Here is a 23189-nt window from a genome sequence, read left to right on the forward strand (position 1 = left end):
AAGTCAAACATCTACTCTGTATGCTTGCTCAGCATCTTTGACTAAAAGTATTAGAGGCAGTGGATCAGCAAGATGCCAGGCAACTGCTATTTTTTTAAGGAAATAAATATGGTAGCCTTCAAATTCCTCTAACTTCAGGGGTCATTTAAAAGCTCAATGAGCTTTATTAAGAATGCTAAACCAATTCTAGGTAGGTACTCAGAACAGTCACAGTTCTTTGTAGCTTGGATTCCACAAGATGTTGCAAATATTTATTTGACATTCTTTAATCATGCTGATATCATGCTACTTTTGCGCATTTATGGAGTCAGTCACCCATTCTACCACATTGCAAACCACGGCCATCTTGGCCTACTTTCTCAAAAAACAGACACCTGATGTGGTTTGATGTGCTGCGCCTTTCTGTCAGTTTAAACTAATCTGGCCATAAACTGCTATTTCTATCGTCAACAAGACATTTGTGTTCACAGAACTGCTGCTCCTTTTTAATGTTTGCATTATTCTGAGTAACCTCTAGAGACTGTTGTGCATGTGAATCACAGTTAGATAAATACTCTTACCAGCCCACTGACACTGAAGGCCCCTTTTACACTTAATCAGTTGCTCTTATTTATAACTGTAAGAAAAATGATTTTCAAAGTAATGCCCATGTTTTCTTATGGCACAGTTCCTACTTAAAGAGAAACTACGACCAAGAATTGAACTTTATCCCAATCAGTAGCTGATACCCCCTTTTACATGAGAAATCTATTCCTTTTCACAAACAGATCATCAGGGGCTCTGTATGGCTGATATTGTGGTGAAACCCTTCCCACAAAGAAATTCTGAGTAGGTACTCTTGGCAGTTTGCTTTCTGTGAACCCTGTTGCATTGTGGGAAATAGCTGTTTACAGCTGTTTCCAACTGCCAAAACAGCAAGCAGCAGCCACATCACTTGCCAGCAGTAAAAAAGTCACCATGTGATAAATGTCAGAATATAAATCAGGGATTTAAAATATTTTACAATGGGCAAACACTGACTAAATCATTTATACATAATTATTGTAAAAATGAAGCACTTTTTTATTACATTATTTTTCACTGGAGTTCCTCTTTAACGTGTTTTAACTGAAATCTTTTTCACAATGCACTGCTATGGAAAAAAATGTGTACCAACGTGTACTAATGCACACTAACGCATACCAATGCATTAAGTGTAAAAGGGCCCTAACAGTCTTGTTACAGTCAACATTTTTCGCCATTTGATGACTCGTAAATATTGCTAAAGCTTTCGAACTTTGCAATTGATGTTATGCATTGCACTGCTGCCACATGATTGACTGATTAGATTATTGTATGACTAGGCAAGTGTATAAGTGTTTCGATTAATGTGGTCAGTGAGTGTATGCATGTCTGCTCTGCCTTCACACACCTGGCTTCCCTCCTGTTTCTCATATTCAATAGCCTTTATGGCCAGAGTAATCAGAAGACAGTTTTTACATCACATAAATATCTTGATTTCGTTGGTGCAGTGTTTCATTCAACATATGTAGGATTACTGGTATTTTTGAATTGCTACATTTCATAATGACAGAAACGTGTGATCTGGATGCTTATCTGATCAATTGCATTTATAAGGAATTGTTGCTTTCAATAAAGACACAGAAAGTGAGAAAATATGTGGTAGGCCTGGTAACCTCCTTGGCCCTGGGCACCATGTGTCTGAAGTGCAGAGATGGTAAAAGATAACAAATGTGACTGCTTTTAATCTCTTAAAGACCCCAGACTTAACCACAGCCTCCTGATACAGCTGCAGCTCTAATGTTCTTTGCAGTGATAGAGTGTATAGCTGTTTAATTGGTATCCCTGTTAAAATTCCCACAGCCATATTGTAAGGCATGTAATGGTTTCCTGTGTGTAAAGTTGCTCCTCAGAGACATGACCCAGTACCCATAATGCAATGGTGTGTCTCCTGCTTCCATTAGACGGCAGGTTGTATAATGCGCTTGTAAATGCAGAAGGCAGTTACAAGCCAATTCATGTCGTTTAAACATTTCCATCAGGAAAAAGTGATTTATTTTGTAGGAGAGCTTCCTTTGTTTTTTCTTTTGAAGTGTGACCTTTCACCTTTTGTTAATGCCACAGATACACGTTACAATACATAACATATTATGAAATGTTTGTTTTGTTCTTTTTTTAATTTTAATGAGTTACAGTTATTACATACTGTATATTATTTCTGAAACCCAACTAAGAAAACATGGACACACACAGAAACAGGAGCTATATACTATACAGTCCAGACCAGAGAGCAGAATCCACTGGGCCGGGCTCATCACTTGTCAGAGAGTGCATCGGCAAGGGCCATGCGTTATCCCTTGACCTGTCAATCTGACGGGAAAATTGCGTTGTGTGTATCAGCCTTAAGACAGACTAGTTTGCCCTGAAAAAGGGACCTTTGAGTCTTGAAAAATCAACAGAGTGTCAATAAGATTTAGAAAATCGAGGCAGTGCCAGCCTTACTGTATTGTTTATGGATCTAGACCAGGGGTGTCAAACTCATTTATGTAAGGGACCAAAATCTAAAACACAGTCTAAATCCTGGGCTAAATTGTTTATTATGATTTAACATTTATTGTCTCAAACTAAGTGATGAAACTATAGCAATCGGAGAGGGCCTGCTCCTCCCCTTTCTGCAGAGTAGCACAGTGGAGCAGTTTAATATTTACCTGCTCCAGTGCGTCTTTGAGTCTCCTCCGATTTTCCCAACAGCCACAGGCTCTATCGGAAGCTGGAGGTATGGAAGTATACAGCGTGTAGCTGCTGGGAAGAACAGAAGAGACCCAATGCATTGCTGGAGCAGGTAAATGTTACACTTCTCCGCTGTGCTACTCTGCAACGTGGGGAGAGGGGCAAAGGTGTGCAGGTGTGTGTGTTTTACCAGACACAAGAGATGTTTTAAATCCCAGGAGGGTGACCCATGCTAATTTTGCTAGGTGGTCCTGTGAGCTTTTCCAACCAGAAATACTGTCACAGGTGTGTTCCTCTGGATGGGAAGGCAGTGTGCTTTCATTCTTTTAAGGCTTACAATGATGCACATTTGGAGCTCTAGAGGGATGCATAAAATGGCAAGGAGGCTGCATTCAGCCCACATGCCTTGAGTTTGACACCAGTGATCTAGACAAACATCACTTCTGAAAAAGCCATGGACAAAAAAAGTAGAACAGTACCCGATAGTAGAGGCTTCTTGTGGTCGCATCATGTTTTCTCCCCTACTTAGCTTTTTTATTTTCTGGTTGGAAGCTGTCAGCTACATTTTGCATTAGTATGACACCGTGCTCCGCTTCCCCTACTCTATAAGTATACTTTAAAGCGGAATATAACCCTGCATTTCAACTTTGCTCTAAAATATTATTTACAGCATATTATATGCAAAAAGCATTTTTTTTTTACTAGACCAGCATTGGAAGGGTTAAACACAAAGGTTTAAAGTTCGTGGAGAGATATGCAGAAGTTCAGATAGATACATTCTATTTAGTGAAATGTAACTATTGAGAAATGTTTACACACTCTTTGGCAGTCCTCCAAGCTCCTTCTCAGTCAGAGAGATGAGTCATTCAACACTTAGATACATTTCTGTAAACAAAATGTATCTCTTTTCAGCTTCGGATGCGTCTGCAGAAATCTAAAGGAACTTTAAAGCCCTGTGTAACCCTTCCAATGCTGGTCTAGTAAAAAAAAAAATGCTGCTTGCATATAATATACTGTAAATAATGTTTTAGAGCAAAGTTGAAATGCAGGGTTATATTCCGCTTTAAGTATTTCTAGCTCTTCATTTTGAAGACTAGCAGCTGATTACTGTTTATACCTCTTCGTCAGTTATCTATGAATTGCGGTCCAGGTACAAGTAACTATAATGATTTCATAATTGCGGTACTAATGCCTTGTGTCATATTTAGCCATGATGTAGCTATTAGACTCCCTATGGGCAGGATTTCACAAAAATGCTGACAATCAATTCATGCAAAATCAACTTCACCTGCTAATGACAGTAAATGTTTTCTTGTCTTTCTGCCAAAAATGTAGAGCGGGCTAATCAGATAATCAATACAAACATATCTAATGTGGCAGTAGCTGTCATGTCTGCAAAATCTGGCAATTTATTATATGCAACTGAAGACAGTCAGAGGCAGCCTTTGTTTAACCGCACTGCATAGTGACCTGTAACAAGAGTAGAAGCTAATCTTCTCATAACACATTGCTATCTATCTCATCATCCTTATCATCTTCTTCTTTATGTGTCTAGTAGCTGTCAAGGATTATGATCCTAACATTTGTAGATTATGATAAGCAGTGATATTGCTGGATAGGATGTCACAAGATCACGCATCACATGACTAGGGAGAAATAAATCTCCCCTGCTTTCTGGCCTTTGCGACAGGAAACCAATGAAATTATGCAAACAGGAACTAAGATAGCATTACAAACTACTCGTACACTCACCTAAAGGATTATTAGGAACACCATACTAATAAGGTGTTTAACCCCCTTTCGCCTTCAGAACTGCCTTCACTCTACATGGCATTGATTCAACAAGGTGCTGAAAGCATTCTTTAGAAATATTTGCGCCATATTGATAGGATAGCATCTTGCAGTTTATGGAGATTTGCGGGATGCACATCCAGGGCACGAAGCTCCGGTTCCAACACATCCCAAAGATGCTCTATTGGGTTGAGATCAGGTGACTGTGGGGGCCCCATTTTAGTACAGTGAACTCATTGTCATGTTCAAGAAACCAATTTGAAATGATTCGAGCTTTGTGACATGGTGCATTATCCTGCTGGAAGTAGCCATCAGAGGATGGGTACATGGTGGCCATGAAGGGATGGACATGGTCAGAAACAATGCTCAGGTAGCCCGTGGCATTAAAATGATGCCCAATTGGCACTAAGGGGCCTAAAGTGTGCCAAGAAAACATTCCCCACACCATTACACCACCACCAGCATCCTGCACAGTGGTAACAAGGCATGATGGATCCATGTTCTCATTCTGACTCTATCGTGACTCATCAGACCTAGCAACATTTTTCCAGTCTTCAACTACCAATTTTGGTGAGCTTGTGCAAATTGTAGTCTCTTTTTCCCATTTGTAGTGGAGATGAGTGGTACCCAGTGGGGTCTTCTGCTGTTGTAGCCCATCCGCCTCAAGGTTGTGCGTGTTGTGGCTTCACAAATGCTTTGCTGCATACCTCAATTGTAGAGGTTATTTCAGTCAACGTTGCTCTTTTATCAGCTTGAATCAGTCAGCCCATTCTCCTCTGACTTCTAGCATCAACAAGGCATTTTCACCCACAGGCCTGCCGCATACTGGATGTTTTTCCCTTTTCACACCATTCTTTGTAAACACTAGAAATGGTTGTGCGTGAAAATCCCAGTAACTGAGCAGATTGTGAAATACACAGACCAGCCCATCTGGCACCAACAACCATGACATGCTCAAAATTGCTTAAATCACCTTTCTTTCCCATTCTGACATTCAGTTTGGAGTTCAGGAGATTGTCTTGACCAGGACCACACCCCTAAATGCATTGAAGCAACTGCCATGTGATTGGGTGATTAGATAATTGTATTAATGAGAAACTGAACAGGTGTTCCTAATAATCCTTTAGGTGAGTGTAGGTCAATAGTAGCCCCTCTGAGGGCTGGTTCACACGTTTCTTCTAAGAGCTTGTGATTTTAAAAGGTCTTGCTAATGGAATGCTATGTGTGTGTTCTCACTGGAGCTGATTTTATAAAAATCACATATAGCACTGCATTAGCAAAAGCTTTTCAAATCACAAGCGCTAAAAAAGCTCTTGCAGTGTGAACCAGCCCTGCCCCTGACATGAATATATCAATCTGATTTTCAGAATTTCCTGCTCTTGTTAACAACCAAAAAATACTTGGTTGGAGTTGGGCTTTAACAGTTGGTCATCATATTGCGGCATCATAAATATGCTCACAGTCCTTCCGTGAGTCACACATTTGGCAAAGGCACACGGAGCATGAACAGCACAAGGCAGTGGAGTGTGGCTGCGAGCTGGCAGCATGTACAATACCCAATTGACAAAGACAGTTTAAACACAGTGGTAGCCCGAAGTATATGAGCAGGCATGCAGCATAATGAGAACCAGGCATTCCTTTACACTATGGAAAATCCCAACCATTAACAACATATGGATTCCTTTAAGGCTATTTTATTCCCGTTTTAGAGATATGCCCTATAAAGGGGCAAGGCTTAACTAACCAGGTATTATCACTTATCGCATACTTTATATTCATTAATCAGCAGTCTGGAAATGTTCATTAGATTTCCCATACATAGGAGCCACTTAAGAACAGTTAATTAACTCATTACACAGCATTCCTGCTGCAATTAGAAAAGACAATACTTCATTGAGTTACTGATCCCTCTCATACAGCTAGTTAATTGCCATTTTACAGGGCAGAGAATCCTGAACACACTAAGACCCCAGACTTATCTTTCATTGCATAAACAAGGCAAGCTGAACTCCCAAACAGTTCCATGTGTCTTTCTAGGACACAAAGCAATATCCTTATTACTCAGTTTTTAAATGCCTGTAATTCTACTACTAGATAATAATATAATGACATAAAATAACACTCTTCATCCATTTTTAACCTCAAATACTCTATGTATTTTACCATGGCAAAGGCAGTTTAGGAAGTAAAAGATAAAGGTATAGCGAGATTGCAAGTCTGACACAATGTTCTCCCTCTTGCCAAAGCTAAACCTAAAGACTTTCAGGAGGGCTAAAGCTGACATGCTCAACACTGCCCTGCATGCCTTACCGGTCATAGGTGTCATTTTCCAACTTACAGAGGGTGAGTGGTACTGGAGCTCCTCCCACACATTTGCCAGCCTGAGCTCCCTTTACATGCATAACAGCGGCACCTATGGGGAGCTCTGGCTGTCCAGATATGTGAAAGAAGCTGCAGGCATGACAGTTACACAGCTAGTAAACCTGGATTAAATTAGAGTGACCATATTTTTGTGGGTCCAACCTGGGACGGGGAGGGGGGCGTGGGGGGGGGGGGGGGGCGGCGCGCGCAGCGCGCCGCGGCGAAAAGTGGGAAGGAGTCAGGAGCGTGCAGTGGCGAAGACTGGGGGAGGGGGGCTGCGGCGCGCACAGCGCGCCGCGCCGAAAAAATGGGCGTGGCCATGACATTGTATGGGCGGAGCTAACGTAATGATGTAACAGCGAGGCATAAGAAAGCAGTGTTTACGCCATGATGTGGACAAATGAGACTTTGTATCATGGGTGTGCAGAAGGCGTGGCCATGACATTGTATGGGCGGAGCTAACGTAATGATGTAACAGCGAGGCATAAGAAAGCAGTGTTTACGCCATGATGTGGACAAATGAGACTTTGTATCATGGGTGTGCAGAAACTGTGTGAAGCTAATAGTATACCGTAACCACAAAGCAGCAAACATAGCCATCTATGACCATTAAATAATAAATGCAGTAACAGTTACCCCGGACACCAGAAAATAAACGCAATAGGCAACATGTCAGTATAAAATAAATGCAATGCGGGCAAACATGTCAGTATAAAATAAACGCAATGCGGGCAACATGTCAGTACAAAATAAACGCAATGCGGGCAAACATTTCACCAGAAAAGAAACGCACTGCGGCCAAACATTTCACCAGAAAAGAAACGCAATGCGGGCAAACATTTCGCCAGAAAAGAAACGCACTGCGGGCAAACATTTCGCCAGAAAAGAAACGCAATGCGGGTAAACATTTCGCCAGAAAAGAAACGCACTGCGGGCAAACATTTCACCAGAAAAGAAACGCACTGCGGCCAAACATTTCACCACAAAAGAAACGCAATGCGGGCAAACATTTAGCCAGAAAAGAAACGCACTGCGGGCAAACATTTCGCCAGAAAAGAAACAATGCGGGCAAACATTTCACCGGAAAAGAAACAATGCGGGCAAACATTTCACCTGGAAAAGAAACAATGCGGGCAAACATTTCACCTGGAAAAGAAACAATGCGGGCAAACATTTCACCAGAAAAGAAACAATGCGGGCAAACATTTCACCTGGAAAAGAAACAATGCGGGCAAACATTTCACCTGGAAAAGAAACAATGCGGGCAAACATTTCACCTGGAAAAGAAACAATGCGGGCAAACATTTCACCTGGAAAAGAAAGCATTTACTCACCTGGCAGAAGTGTCCGGCCTCTGGCGCGCTGCTCCGTCCCGGGACCGTCTTGTTCCTCCTGCTCTGGTCTCCCGCGCTGACAGGGCTACGGCAAGATGGCGCCCGAAGCCCTGTACTAGTGACACAAATAGGTCTCCAGTACAGGGCTCCGGCAGCCATCTTGCCGTAGCCCTGCTCGCCTGCTGGTGTCGGAAACAGACACCGGAAGAGGAGGCTGGAGCGGGGCTGCGGGCAATGAACTGGCACGGCGTCTATAGACGCCACTGCCAGTTCATTGAGGAGAGAGTGGCCAGAGTCCCGAGGCCGGGACGTCCCGCTGCTCAAAGCGGGACGTTTCCTGGGACCTCATTAAGCCTGGGACAGCGGACCCCGAATCCGGGACGTGTCCCGGGCAATCCGGGACGTCTGGTCACTCTAATTAAATTGAACTATGATATGACTGATTAATGGCTGATTAATGGCTTTATTGAAAGATAGCAGCATGCTAAGGGTCCCAGTATCCATCAGCTTCATTATATTGACGCTGTTTACTATCCTTGTTCTAGGATGCGCCTTGCCATCGTGAATTATGCAGCTGTAGAGTTCCTGCAGCTGTTTTATCCTTTTTATTCTACAAAAGATGCAGGAACCTCTTTTCTTTCTGGCTGTGTCAAGGGAATGGTTGGGGGGTAACACCGCTAGATGAATGAAGAGGAAATGCAGATGCAAGATTTTCACAGACACAGGAGTGATCTTCTACATCATCAGTCAGAACGAAGGAGGAATATTTGGCCGGGAGACTGTGCACATCAGAGCACTGTGCAGATAGGAAGACACAGCGAGGCAGAGAGACAGGGAGGCTGTGCACATCTGAGCACCGTGCAGATAAGAAGACACACAGTGAGGCAGAGAGACAGGGAGGCTGTGCACATCGGAGCACTGTGCAGATAGGAAGACACAGTGAGGCAGAGAGACAGGGAGGCTGTGCACATCAGAGCACTGTGCAAATAGGAAGACACACAGCGAGGCAGAGAGACAGGGAGGCTGTGCACATCTGAGCACTGTGCAGATAGGAAGACACACAGCGAGGCAGAGAGACAGGGAGGCTGTGCACATCACAGCACTGTGCAGATAGGAAGCCACACAGTGAGGCAGAGAGACAGGGAGGCTGTGCACATCACAGCACTGTGCAGATAGGAAGACACACAGTGAGGCAGAGTGACAGGGAGGCTGTGCACATCAGAGCACTGTGCAGATAGGAAGACACACAGTGAGGCAGAGAGACAGGGATGCTGTGCACATCAGAGCACTGTGCAGATAGGAAGACACACAGCGAGGCAGAGAGACAGGGAGGCTGTGCACATCTGAGCACTGTGCAGATAAGAAGCCACACAGTGAGGCAGAGAGACTTGGAGGCTGTGCACATCAGAGCACTGTGCAGATAGGAAGACACAGTGAGGCAGAGAGACAGGGAGGCTGTGCACATCAGAGCACTGTGCAGATAGGAAGCCACACAGTGAGGCAGAGAGACAGGGAGGCTGTGCACATCAGAGCACTGTGCAGATAGGAAGCCACACAGTGAGGCAGAGAGACAGGGAGGCTGTGCACATCAGAGCACTGTGCAGATAGGAAGACACAGTGAGGCAGAGAGACAGGGAGGCTATGCACATCAGAGCACTGTGCAGATAGGAAGACACACACTGAGGCAGAGAGACAGGGAGGCTGTGCACATCACAGCACTGTGCAGATAGGAAGAAACACAGTGAGGCAGAGAGACAGGGAGGCTGTGCACATCAGAGCACTGTGCAGATAGGAAGACACGCAGTGAGGCAGAGAGACAGGGAGGCTGTGCACATCGGAGCACTGTGCAGATAGGAAGCCACACAGTGAGGCAGAGAGACAGGGAGGCTGTGCACATCACAGCACTGTGCAGATAGGAAGACACAGTGAGGCAGAGAGATAGGGAGGCTGTGCACATCGGAGCACTGTGCAGATAGGAAGACACGCAGTGAGGCAGAGTGACAGGGATGCTGTGCACATCAGAGCACTGTGCAGATAGGAAGACACACAGTGAGGCAGAGAGACAGGGAGGCTGTGCACATCACAGCACTGTGCAGATAGGAAGACACACAGTGAGGCAGAGAGACAGGGAGGCTGTACACATCAGAGCACTGTGCAGATAGGAAACCACACAATGAGGCAGAGAGACAGGGAGGCTGTGCACATCACAGCACTGTGCAGATAGGAAGACACACAGTGAGGCAGAGTGACAGGGAGGCTGTGCACATCTGAGCACTGTGCAGATAGGAAGCCACACAGTGAGGCAGAGAGACAGGGAGGCTGTGCACATCACAGCACTGTGCAGATAGGAAGACGCACAGCGAGGCAGAGAGACAGGGAGGCTGTGCACATCAGAGCACTGTGCAGATAGGAAGACACACAGTGAGGCAGAGAGACAGGGAGGCTGTGCACATCGGAGCACTGTGCAGATAGGAAGCCACACAGTGAGGCAGAGAGACAGGGAGGCTGTGCACATCGGAGCACTGTGCACATAGTAAAGGCGCGTACACACTCCGGATTCCTGCAAACGACGGGTCGTCATACCTGCCTGCGGGGCGGCCGTTCTGCCGACAGTTTGCCAGTGTGTACAGTCTGTTGGCAAGCTGATAAGGCTGGTTTTGACAGATCCGCCGAGCGTATCAGTCAAAACCAGCCTTATCAGCCTGCTGACAGACTGTACACACTGGCAAACTGTCGGTAGAACGGCTGCCCCGTGGGCGGTTCTGACGACCCGTCGTTTGCAGGAATACGGCGTGTGTATGCGCCTGTAGACACACAGTGTGGCTGACAGATATAGGCCTACCAGATGGCTGACTTCTATTGTAAACAAGGACTGTCGCTATAATGCTTTCTTTGAACTGAGTCATAATTAATAATGTAGGTATACTGCATTATTGATCAGGATCTCATTTGAAACTACTTTATTTAAAGTGTACCTATTGCTGCAGTAACATTTTAAACATGGAAAGAAGTTTGGGTGCCAGCGCTTGGTTAGGTTCTCAACATGCGGTACGCGTACCCCAGGGGGTACTTCTGATGGTTCCAGGGGGTACTCGGGCTTGATATACTTAACCAAGAATAACAAATTTAGAGTTTTAGAAAATGATAAATCGTATGTAAACAACACCAAATTCGTATTTTAGCTAATTAAAAGCAATAGTAAATGCTTGGGAATTGTTTAGAACCAATTATCATGTATTAGGATTTAATATATATTTATCAAGGGGTACTTCTGATAATGTTTACTATGCTAGGGGGTACTTGGTGAGTACAGGGTTTTAAAAGGGGTACACACCGATAAAATGTTGAGAAACACTGGGTTATCGTATAGCCAAGTGCCGAATCTTAGCTATAGTGGATAACTAAGTGCAAAGAATTTCCACACGTCTAGCACAGTACTACTGAATTTATTACAGTGGGCGTCACCCTTTAAAGGACAACTGTAGCGAGAGGGATATGGAGGCAGAAATATGTATTTCCTTTTAAGCAATACCAGTTGCCTGGCTATCCTGCTGATCCTCTGGCCCTAATACTTTCATCCATAGACCCTGAACAATCATACAACAGATCAGATGTTTTGACATTATTGTCAGATCTGACAAGATAAGCTGCATGCTTGTTTCTGGTGTGATTCAGACACTACTGCAGCGAAATATATCAGCAGTGCTGCCAGGTAACTGCTATTTCTTAGAAGGAAACAAATATGGCAGCCTCCATATCCCTCTCACTACAGTTGTCCTATATAGGGACCATGAGCAGTGCCATGAAAAGGAAATCTGAACTTCCTCTAGCCCCCCGTAGCCCAAGAGGTCCCCCGGCATCCTCTTCGACCCTTCCGTGGTCCCGCTGGCGGCTCCAGTAATCCAGCGACTTCGTCCGAAGTCAGCTAAAGCCCCTGGATTACCGGAGCCGCCGGAGGGACCACAGAAGGGATGAAGAGGATGCCTGGGGGACCTCGCAGGCTACGGGGGGCTGGAGAGAGCCCCAGGTAAGTCGAGATTTCCTTTTAATGGCACTGCTCAGGGTCCTTTTAACAATATGCTGTTACACTGCAAAACACAACGCAAGCTGAGTATGTAGAAAACTGTGGGTGGTTTCTTATCATCAGCCATTCCCTGAACAACACAAATTTCCCCTATTTTTAACAATGCAAATTGTCCATCATTTAAACAGTTCAAATGTGCCCTTTCTTAAAGGAATACTGCAGGGGGGGGGGGGGGTTTGGGGTCGGGGAAAAATTAGTGGAACTTACCCGGGTTTTCTAATGGTCCCCCGCAGACATCCTGTGCCTGCGCAGCCACTCACCGATGCTCCGGCCCCACCTCTGGTTCACTTCTGGAATTTCAGACTTTAAAATCTGAAAACCACTGCGCCTGCGTTGCAGTGTCCTCGATCCCGTTGATGTTACCAGGAGCATACTGTGGAGGCCCAGTGTGGTCTGTGCCTGCACAGTATGCTCCTGGTGACATCAGCAGGAGCGAGGACACGGCAATGCAGGTGCAGTGGTTTTCAGACTTTAAAGTCTGAAATTCCAGAAGTGAACCGGAGGTGGGGCTGGAGCATCGGTGAGTGGCTGCGCGGGCACAGGATGTCTACGGGGGACCATTAGAAGACCCGGGTAAGTTCCACTAATTTTCCCCCGACCCCTTACAGTATTCCTTTAAAATAAACACATTTCCACTTTCCTAATATATAAACATTTCCACTTCCCTAATATATAAACATTTTTTACTTCCCTAATATATAAACATTTCCACTTCCCTAAATAATACACAGGCAGCATAGCACGCTCGCCTTTCAATGTTAGCCTGGAGCAAATTTGGGCCAGGACATGCAAGACAGTGAGTTTCCTCTGGGTACTCTGATCTTCTCCTACATACCAAAATGCATTCACAAAGGTTGTTCTCTCCCAAAAATAAGCCTTAGGGCCCTTTCACACCGAGGCGGTACAGTATTTTTACCGCACCCCAATACCGTGCAATGAAAGTCTATGTTCTACTTTCATACTGCTACGTTGCTAAGCCACGGAAGTGATGTTTTCGCCGCATCCCAGACGCAGGGATAGAACTACGTTACCGCGCGGATTCTGCCGCACGTCATGTTAGTCTATGGCGACGCGTAGATTTTTGAACAAACACAGATACAACATCATGGCGCACATGCACGGAAGCGTATTTTAACAATACCCGAAGCAGGAAGTGACGGCAAGCACACGTCACACACAAGTCACTTCCTGCTTGGCCGGTGTTCCCTGAAGGCGTGATTCTAATTCTAATTCTTGATTTGAATTTAAAACATTGTAAGGTGTATGGACACCTTCATTAAAGGAGTTATCAGGCATTATTAGGCAAAATAAGTGCTACTTTACTCGGGTCTTTGTCCAGCCCCAAGCTCCCAGCATGTCCCTCGCCGCAGCTCTGCCCGCAGCCGTTCGCCTCCTCTGCCTCCCGGTCCCCGGCGCTGACATCAGTACTGCACCTGCGCCGTATGCTCCGGTCCTCGTGGCGGTGATTGACAACGCCGCTCGCACAGGTGCAGTACAGGCCGACCTCGAGGTCAGCCTGACGTCATCGCTGGGGACCGGGAGGGAGAGGCGGTGAACGGCTGCGGGCAGAGCTGCGGCGAGGGACATGCTGGGAGCTTGGGGTTGGACGAAGCCCTGGGTAAGTAGCACTTATTTTGCCTAATAATGCCTGTTAACTCCTTTAAGACTGCAATAGAAACATAGGATTATTACTAGCAATGGTAGGGATTAGATTGTGAGCTCCTACGAGGGACATCTAGTGACTGACTCTACGATTATCAATATTATTAATATTATGGATTTATATAGTGCCATCATGGAATGTCCGCTGCAGTGCACCCTTGCAGACGTCCATCTACCAACTGGCAGATGTGATCACATTAATGGACTACATCTCCCGGCAAGCACTATGGCGGCTGCTGTTTTGGCAGTTGGAAACAGCTGTAAACAGCTATTTCCCACAATGCTACTGGGCTCACAGACAGGAAACTGCCAAGAGTACGTACTCAGAATTTCTTTGTGGGAGGGGTTTCACCACAATATCAGCCATACAGCGCCCTCTGATGGTCTGTTTGTGAAAAGGAATAGATTTCTCATGTAAAAGGGGGTATCAGTTACTGAGTGGGATAAAGTTCAATTCTTGGTAGGAGTTTCTCTTTAAGGGCTGGAACAATAGGTAGTGGGTAAGATGTGTACAAGCTGATGGTGTGTCGTTAGTAGCGAGTTAAGTGTTATAAAATGGAAGTACTACAAATGTACCTTTCCCTTAACGATACAAATATAAGACACAGACCATGGATGTTACAGGTAGCAAGGACAGTATATTCAAAAAACAAGCAAGCCTAAGTAAAATGTGTCTGCACAGTCAACAAGTGCTAAGAATATCAAAGATCAGGGTCATGACAAACAATTTCTATTTCTATTCTAGAATAACAATAACATGCAATGAGATTAAACCAGTGGCAGCTGGATAGGAAGCTTGTGGTGTTATCATTGTGGTGACTTCCGGATGAGGAGCCCTGGAAGGAGCAGCTTTGTTCCTCTCATCATCACTGGGGAACAGCAGCCAGTTCCTGACATTGAGCTGCACCTTTCCCAAGCAGGACATCTAAACTCCCTCCACCAGCAGCTCAGAATGACGGGGAGAATCTGGCGCATATTTATGGAGTGAAATTTCATTACTTTCTCTTTTTTTGTCAATGAAGAATGTTTTGTCCATCAGTTACTGTTATATTTACAGTATACTGACATGGAAAACGTTTTCCAACTGATAAGAAAGCCTCTCTCAGTGATGAATGATTTACTCTTTATTCTGAGGTGACAAGAAACGTTACTGAAATGTATTGTCCTGCCAGAAAGTGAGTAAATCTCCACAGCAAGGACAAAATGTCTGACACACCCAGACCAGTGCAATCAAAACTGGAGCAAAAGTGGACCAGTTGTAGATTAACCAATCAGAATCTTTCTTACATGTTGTTGCTAACACCTGGCTGGTTGATCTACCGGTAAATCACTTCTTAACCTTTTCTCTAATTTTCTTTGTATTGATCTTGAAACAGCTGCTCCAATGACTTCAAATTCTTTATATAGGGGTCACGGAGATTCCAATGATGAGGTAGAGGTCCAAACATACGGTAGCCATTACAATTGCCAGATAGCATGGTGATATGTGAAAGGCTCCACCCCTCCTCCCTCTCCCAATCCCACCCTTGTGTGAAATGCATGCATGTGTTTACAAGGTGTGAGTGTGGTCATCAGCAGTGCATGAAGATAGTGGCTTTAGAAGTGACAGCCAGTACATTATCTTCCATGGCGGTAGGATTGTTTCCTGATGTTAGGGTCTGAAATGTTCAGAAAATACCCTAAAATCAGGAAAGAATCATGCTGCCAGAAAGCCAGCAGCAGCCCCAGCATTCACTCACCTCCCTGGGCTCCAGCGCTGCAATTTTACACTTTGGTGAGATCAATGACGGCGATCTCACCGGAGTGATTCAGAGCCTCGGAGAACAGGAAGGGGAACGGTTACCGACGTCTGGATCCCCCGGTAGGTGAGTAAACGCTCCCGCTGCCCTCTATTGACTTGTATTGAGCCTCCGGTGGCTAGCCCGAGCTCAGCTCGGGATTACCGCCCGGGAGGTTAAAGTACACCTGTGATAAAAGGGACAAAAGGGTTTTTACTTGCCTGGGGTTTCCTTCAGCCCCCTGTAGTCTGTCATCTCCCTAAATATCCTCCTGGTCCCCTCCATTTTGCCATTGTCAACTCGATTAAAGTTCACAACTCGGCTCAATCACGGACTACTGTGCATGAGCTGTCCCGGCTTACAGTAGTTCACAACCCAGCTGGATTGCAGACTTCACAGCTGCACAGTGACTTTAGACTGGGAGGACATTGAGGGAGCTGATAGAATGCAGGAGGCTGGAAGAGGTGTACATATAAGTACCCCGCTGGTGAGTTGTGTGGGGGGGTGAGACGAATCTTGGCTCACCCTGCTGCCCCCCAAAATACCCGGCAGTGTTAAATATTATTCCCCCTCCAAGTTGTGTCCCGTGATAGCTGGGACACTTGAATTACCCACTATAGCACTATAGCATTAGTGCTATAGCGTGGTCCAGGCGCTCGGTGTGTGGTGCAGTGCACCAAAACAAGCCGCTTCATGAACGAGGCCCCAGGTAAGTAAAAATCCTCTTCATCTTACGTTTACTGCAAGCAAGTGACATGTATAAGTGACACATCATAACGCCAGTTACCCATCACAAAGACCACTTTGCTTTGTTTTCTTTTAAACTTCAAGCTAGATGAACGGGAAGCACGTTTTTTTTTTCATTCTTAACAAAGAAAAATGCCTATTTCTCTTCATCACATTGGTCCATTTGTTTTCACTCAGAAAGTAAACAAAACATGTCATATAACCAGTAAGGCGTGTCACAGCTGATGGGTGGGGACCGCCAGACACATGTCTGTGGGCCACCAGTGGTCCACTAACCACAACTGGACAACCAGAGCTCTACAACACAAGATTATATGTCAGAAAACCACGTCTTGGCAAGTTTTGTTTACATGTAATGAAGAAAAGATTTATCATGGATCCTCTTTTGTCAGAGCGAGTGCACTGAGCATTCCTGGGCCATTGCTCATTTTAAAACTAATTTATATAAGCATCGGCGAAGTTGCCTGCTGCAAGTTCTGCAAGCTCGGCTCTTTCTCAAAGGCATTTCCATTTGCTTCTCAGAGATGTGCCAAACAGTTTGATGCATTTTTTATACTGCAGAAGCTACATGGGCACAATTATATTTTATACCAAGAGCAGAGAGGAAGTCGTTCACTTATCAGATAAGTAATAAGCTGAGTTAAACGATGTCTAACAATGAAGTGGTCATTTACATTTAAAAACTGTTTTTAGACATACTGAGCCTTCCTTGTATAACATCTGGTATAACTCTAAGGGCCCTTTTACACTGGCACGGTGCAGTGCAGCATTTTACCGCAGCCTACTGCTAGGGCAATGAAAGTCTACTGTGGAGTTCACATTGCCTGCGGTACAGTGCTCTACGCCGGAAGTACCCTATCTAATGCAAGCACATATCTAAGTTACCATATGGTTCCTGCGGCGGACCCGGAAGTCATGTAAGTCAGTGTTGCGTGTTTTTAAAGAGTAACTGTCAGGCTGCAAAAAGCTAATTTAAACCTCTATTCTCCTGTGTTAAACAGTTTAGAAGGAAGCCAAAAAGGCAATACTGCAGTTAAAAATCTCTCTTACTTTAGATGTTTGCTGACAGCAAGGCTCCGTATTCCCAGGCTCCTAAAGAGGACGCAAGCCGAATAACAGATACTGCAAAGCATTCTGGGGCCCTCCCCTGGCTGCTAGTGAGGCTCAAGTTTCAACAGCATGTAACAGTCTAGCTCACAGCACTAATAAATCTCGGGCAGAGTACACTGCAGGAGTCCGCTATTGTTCCTAGCCACATGGCTAATTAATATTCACTGCACAGTAGTGTTATTCATTACCAGCGTTTGTGAGAGTGGAATCATCAGGAAGCAGGCAGGACATGACGACACATTTGGCTTCATAGGAGACAGACAAACATGGAACCTGCCATGAGCTGTCAGGAGCATCATTCTCTGCAAATACTATATAAAAATTACGTGAAGTAAAAACGTGGACAGTGAAATGCATATGTAATGTAAGTACAGCCAATCTTTAGCTACTGATATATGTGTTTATTTTCTCTGAGACCCTATACCTAACAGCTTCTCTTTAAATGGACCTCCACTTGTCGCGAATGCATGGAATCATATTTTAGCAATGCACTTCTGTGTACATCATTTATTCACCAACAGGAAGTGAGCACCACTTCCTGCATGGCCTGCTGCCAGACCGGGATTACTGCGTACTAATGCGGGAATTCCCAAACTCCTGTTTTTAACGGTACAGCCCCTGCGCCACTAACACCAATATTCAGTGTGAAACCGGCCTAAAGTTTCCCATTAACAGTACAATCTCAAGAACTATGCATTGTGTTGTCTGGGAGCACGCTACACGCCCGGAATCTCTGAATTGCCAGCTGCTGCGGACGCCCCCCTGGGGAACATGGTGCACTCCACATGGATGAGGGGAGTTCTAGAGAATTAGCTCTCCATAGGTAAGTAATGAAGCAACCCCCCCTCCCCCCGCCCACCGACACACTGCATTGTAAAAAAAAAAAAAAAAAATAGCCGTCCTTTTTGAAAAATAATCACAGCTAAGGTATCCTTTAAAGTGAACCTAAACAGAATGGGGGAAAAAAAGTGTTTCACTTACCTGGGGCTTCTACCAGCCCATTGCAGCCATCCTGTGCCTGGGCCGTCACTCAACGATCCTCCGGTCCCCCGCAGAGGCTAACTTTTGTTTTCTATCAACTGGCCAGTTGTTGGCCACTGAACCACCCTGGCCACACGCGTCCTCAATTACGCTCCTGTCGCCAGGAGCAGGCCTTGGAATTCTCGTACTGCACCTGCATAGGACGCTCCCAGCGGCAGGAGCGTGATCGAGGACGCATCAGGGCCGCATAGGCCATCGACTGGCCAGTGGCAGGGGACCACAGGATCGTTGAGCAATGTCGTAGACAAAGGGCGGCTGCAGGGGGCTGGTAGAAGCCCCAGGTAAGTGAAACTTTTTTTTTCACGTTCGGTTTAGGTTTCCTTTAATGTACTATTTCTATACAATGACAGATTTTAGCAAAGCTGTTTTACAAGCCAAGGGGCTTGCTTTTGTTCACAAGTAATGTTGTCTGTATAACAATCACAACTGTATGGGCAATAAAGAGCATGGATAGAAGATTTTACTGTGCGTTATGCCCTTTAGGGCCAGTTCACACGGGTGATTGCGGGACACTTGTCGTTAATTCACTGCCCATTTAAGTAAATAGCCAGTACCTGTGCTGTTTGCCTACGTTTGCGCAAATGCTGCGGTCCAATTCCAATCATTCCTTTTGTTTCGACCCTGGAAGTGACATGCTGCTTACATTCATGTTGTTTTTACTGAAAAGATATTCTTCATAAAATATAGACCAGGCAAACAGCAAATCAATTAGTTTATGCTGTGAATACTACTGCTATGAATATACCCCATAGCAGGCTTACATTGGAGAAGATATGACAGTGAAAGTCCACAACAAATGAATTGTGTGGACAGGGAATAAAGATAATATCAGCGCGTGTACACTGGGGATAATATCATGTAAATAATCTATTATGTATAAGGTACATTTTATGATTCTAGTGCACAGGGCAATGCATTAAAGTTTTATTCCATGAGACAATCTCCAACACCAGAGGCTAACTTCTGAGCTATGTCTTATTTACATGACAGCTGTGTGGCTCCTGTGTAGGTTGCACTATGGATTTCCATAATATAATAAGTAAAATTCAGGATAAAAGCCCTGGCATAATAGCAGAAGGTAAGGTGGACCTAAGCCTCAGGGGCTTTTCATGCTACAAAACAAACGCTGTTCGTCAGTGTATGCGTGAAGTACTATTCCAGGAATATATTAAAATGCATGTTCCTTCCCTTCAAGTCCCCCCCCAACACACACACATAGAACTCAGAAATATACACAAGCATACACATTCAAACACACACACTCACAAACATTCCAACACTCGCAAACACACACACAAATATACACAGACATACAAACATACATGCATACTGTATATATACAAATACACGCACAGATAAATAACCTCCACAAACACATATGCACACATATATAATAATATATAAACATACAAATAATGATTGCTAATACACATGCTTTTTTTATCTGAAAAACAATGCAGCGCACACACAAATGCACAGTGTAAAGATAAGACACAGAACATTTATGTTGCACCTTTCTTTTGGTGGACTCAAAGCGTCACTAAAATGCACTCTACAGGCAGTGACTGTGTTCGGGAGCCTTGCCCAACGTCTCCCCTCTGAATCGGTGCTGGCTTACTGAATAGGTGCTGTGTCAGAGCCCTTAACCAGTAAACCATCCAGTCACTAAGATATAAAAGATATAATGGTATCCTAAGGGTGCCCACACATCTCTCGACTTGGCGGCTGATCAACCATCAGATTCATTAATTATTAACGATTTGAATCAAATGAAAATGAGTGCATTAAGAGCATGCCCAATCGATGATGCGACCAAGATGTTGGGTCGTCATGGTCGATCGTGGCGGTAGCGGCAAGCATTATTGGGACGAGTGACGAACATGACGAAACCCCAAGCGCTGTTCCCCCCAGTGTATAAATGTCCCTCCTGTGTGTGCATTTGTACATTACCTGTCCTGTGGTGCCCATCTGTCTTCAGAATCCGCCGCTTTTCCATTAGCAGTATAAATGCTGGCGGTGTACAGCCAGTGGAGCAGAATGTATAAATGCTTACACAGGAGGTACATTTATACTCTAGGGGGGCAGTGGCGAAGTGGCGGTGGAGTGATTACATACAATTATGCATGGCTGTTTTACCCATACAGCTTCCTGGGCATTTCCTAATAAGCTGTATCAGTGTCTATACTGTGTGTCAGTGGCCTGTTCACCTACTTTGTTGAATTTTCACTATGAGGATCCGTTGATTAATCATGCATAGTTGTATGTAACTTGTTATAGTCTTCGGGCCCATTTCCATTACATGGAAAAGGGCCCTAAATTATAATTCATAAATCCATATTGGCAGTTGAACAGCAAATACTGGTGTTTCTGTGTGCCTGAGTGGTCTATAATTGTACCAGTGCAAGTACCAGCAGGCTATTTATTTATTGTATTTATAAAGCGCCGGCATAATACGCAGCGCTGCACATTAGTTACACACACATACATGCACACACAAGTGTTGTATATTGTTTAGATGTTTAAATGCATAACTGAAAAGTATGAAAAAGTGATTTGCATACTTACTCAGCTATCCAAATCCTGAAGAGCATTGATGCGGAAGTTAATGGTTTAATTTACATGTTTAAAGGTGTGAATTATAGCTAAATATGGTTTTTTTTTTTACATCTTTACCCTGACAGATTAACAACAATTCACACCTTCAGTATTCATGCCTTCAGCCATGCAAGTGAAACAATTATCAACTTTGTTGATGAGTTTCATCGCCCAGCAGTGACAAGATTCTTACCCAAGGTCTCCTTACTGAATAGGTGCTGGCTTACTGAACAGGAAGAGCCAAGATGCAAACCCAGGTCTCCTGTGGCAGAGGCAGAGCCCTTAACCTCTTGACGACCAGCTAACGCCGATTGGCGTAAACTGGTCGTCTGCGGGTTACCATGGAAACGGCCGCTCGATCGAGCGGCCTTTCCATGTCAGTTCACGGAGGGTGTCTCCGTGAACAGCCGGAGAGCCGCCGATGGCGGCTCGCCGGCAAAATGTAAACAGGCGGGGAAGAAATCCCCGCTGTTTACATGATACGGCACTGCTGCGCAGCAGCGCCGTAAGGCAGATCGGCGATCCCCGGCCTCTGATTGGCCGGGGATCGCCGGCATATGATAGGCTGAAGCCTATCCTTCAATGCGCAGGACGGAAATCCGTCCTGCGCAGCACACAGGGGAAGGGAGAGGGAGGGACCTGGCGAGAGGGCTGAAAGCGCTGCGGAGGGGGGCTTTGAAGAGCCCCCCCCCGCTAAGCAACTGCAGCCGGCGGCGATCAGACCCCCCCAGCAGGACATCCCCCTAGTGGGGAAAAAAGGGGGGTAGTCTGATCGCCCTGCTGCACTGCTGATCGGTGCTGCGGGCTGTAGAGCCCACGCAGCACCGATCAGTGTAACATCCCCTGGTCGGCAAGTGGTTAAAGTGAACCGAGCAGCTTTTTTTTGCGCCCAGGGCCCCTCAATAGCACATTAACAATGCATACTAACATGGTGGATCTATACTAAAAAAAAAATCCATTCTACCGCTTCTATTTTTACATTTAAATGTTTATAAGAGGCTTTTATTGCCCCACTTCCGTGGCCTGCAGTCCACATTTACTTGTGATTGGCAACATATATATACATACACACACACACACACACACACACACACACACACACACACACACACACACACACACACACACACACACACACACAGGTCTCTCAGCTATTTGTGTACCTTTATGGTGGAGATTGAAGGGTCCAATTCAATGGAGAGCACCATATACTGTATGTACAGTTTTTTGTGTGTCAATTGATTTCTGACATTAAACACACTTGCAACTACAGTATGTATGGTTGGCATAATTTTTTTTAATAAATATGTAGTTTGAGCAGCAATTCTGGTTTGGTTCCTTCTGAGGTTTTCTTAGTGAAATGAAGCATATTTTAACAAATTTCTACCACATGTAGGAAATCTTAGTGAATTTGGAAATTTCATTGAAGAACGTGTAAAATATCGATTGCTGTATTTTACCAACCTAAATTATTTTACCAATCTGCTCTTAGTGAATTGAGGCCATAGTGTGAACCCTTTGTCTTTAGCAGAGAAGAATTGGTTCAAATTAATTGGTAGGGAATACTGAGCAGTCAGTAGGAAATTGCTGGAGATCTAAATTTGTGAAGTGGGGAGAGAATATTTATCAACATTACAAAATAATAATGGTAGTGTATGGAATGTGTATCAAAGCCCTGCATGAACTTGAATATAACTATTGACTAATTAAGCTTTGCAGCTCAACAATTTGTGGAAAAAAAACCGTTTTTTAAATTGTTCTTTTTTACCGAACTTCCGCTTGGCATCCTGTGCATCCAATGGGGAATCCTTGTGCAGCTTACAGTAGTTCTGCTACTTTCTGACAGAAACACAACTGTCTCAAAACAGGAAGTTGATCAATGGCAGGAAGCCACTTCCAAAGTTCGGAAATAGATACAGACAATTTGCATATACTGTTAGCATCAGTGGTGTAACA

General features: G+C 44.8%; 1 protein-coding gene across 3 annotated transcripts in view; it reads right to left on the reverse strand.

The window, feature by feature from the left end:
• XYLT1 (xylosyltransferase 1) overlaps nt 1-23189 on the reverse strand; it is a 481277-nt gene that overhangs the window by 373434 nt on the left and 84654 nt on the right. Inside the window, exon 1 of one of the 3 annotated variants that reach the window (XM_068244762.1) lies at nt 20589-20928. The exons of the other annotated variants lie outside the window; for them this stretch is intronic. Coding sequence (XP_068100863.1) covers nt 20589-20606 — 18 coding nt within the window. The 5' untranslated portion in view covers nt 20607-20928. Of the gene's footprint in view, nt 1-20588; nt 20929-23189 lie in introns of those variants that run through there. 3 annotated transcript variants of the gene reach the window in all.

Source organism: Hyperolius riggenbachi, chromosome 7, assembly GCF_040937935.1.
Source record: "Hyperolius riggenbachi isolate aHypRig1 chromosome 7, aHypRig1.pri, whole genome shotgun sequence".
Taxonomy (NCBI): domain Eukaryota; kingdom Metazoa; phylum Chordata; class Amphibia; order Anura; family Hyperoliidae; genus Hyperolius; species Hyperolius riggenbachi.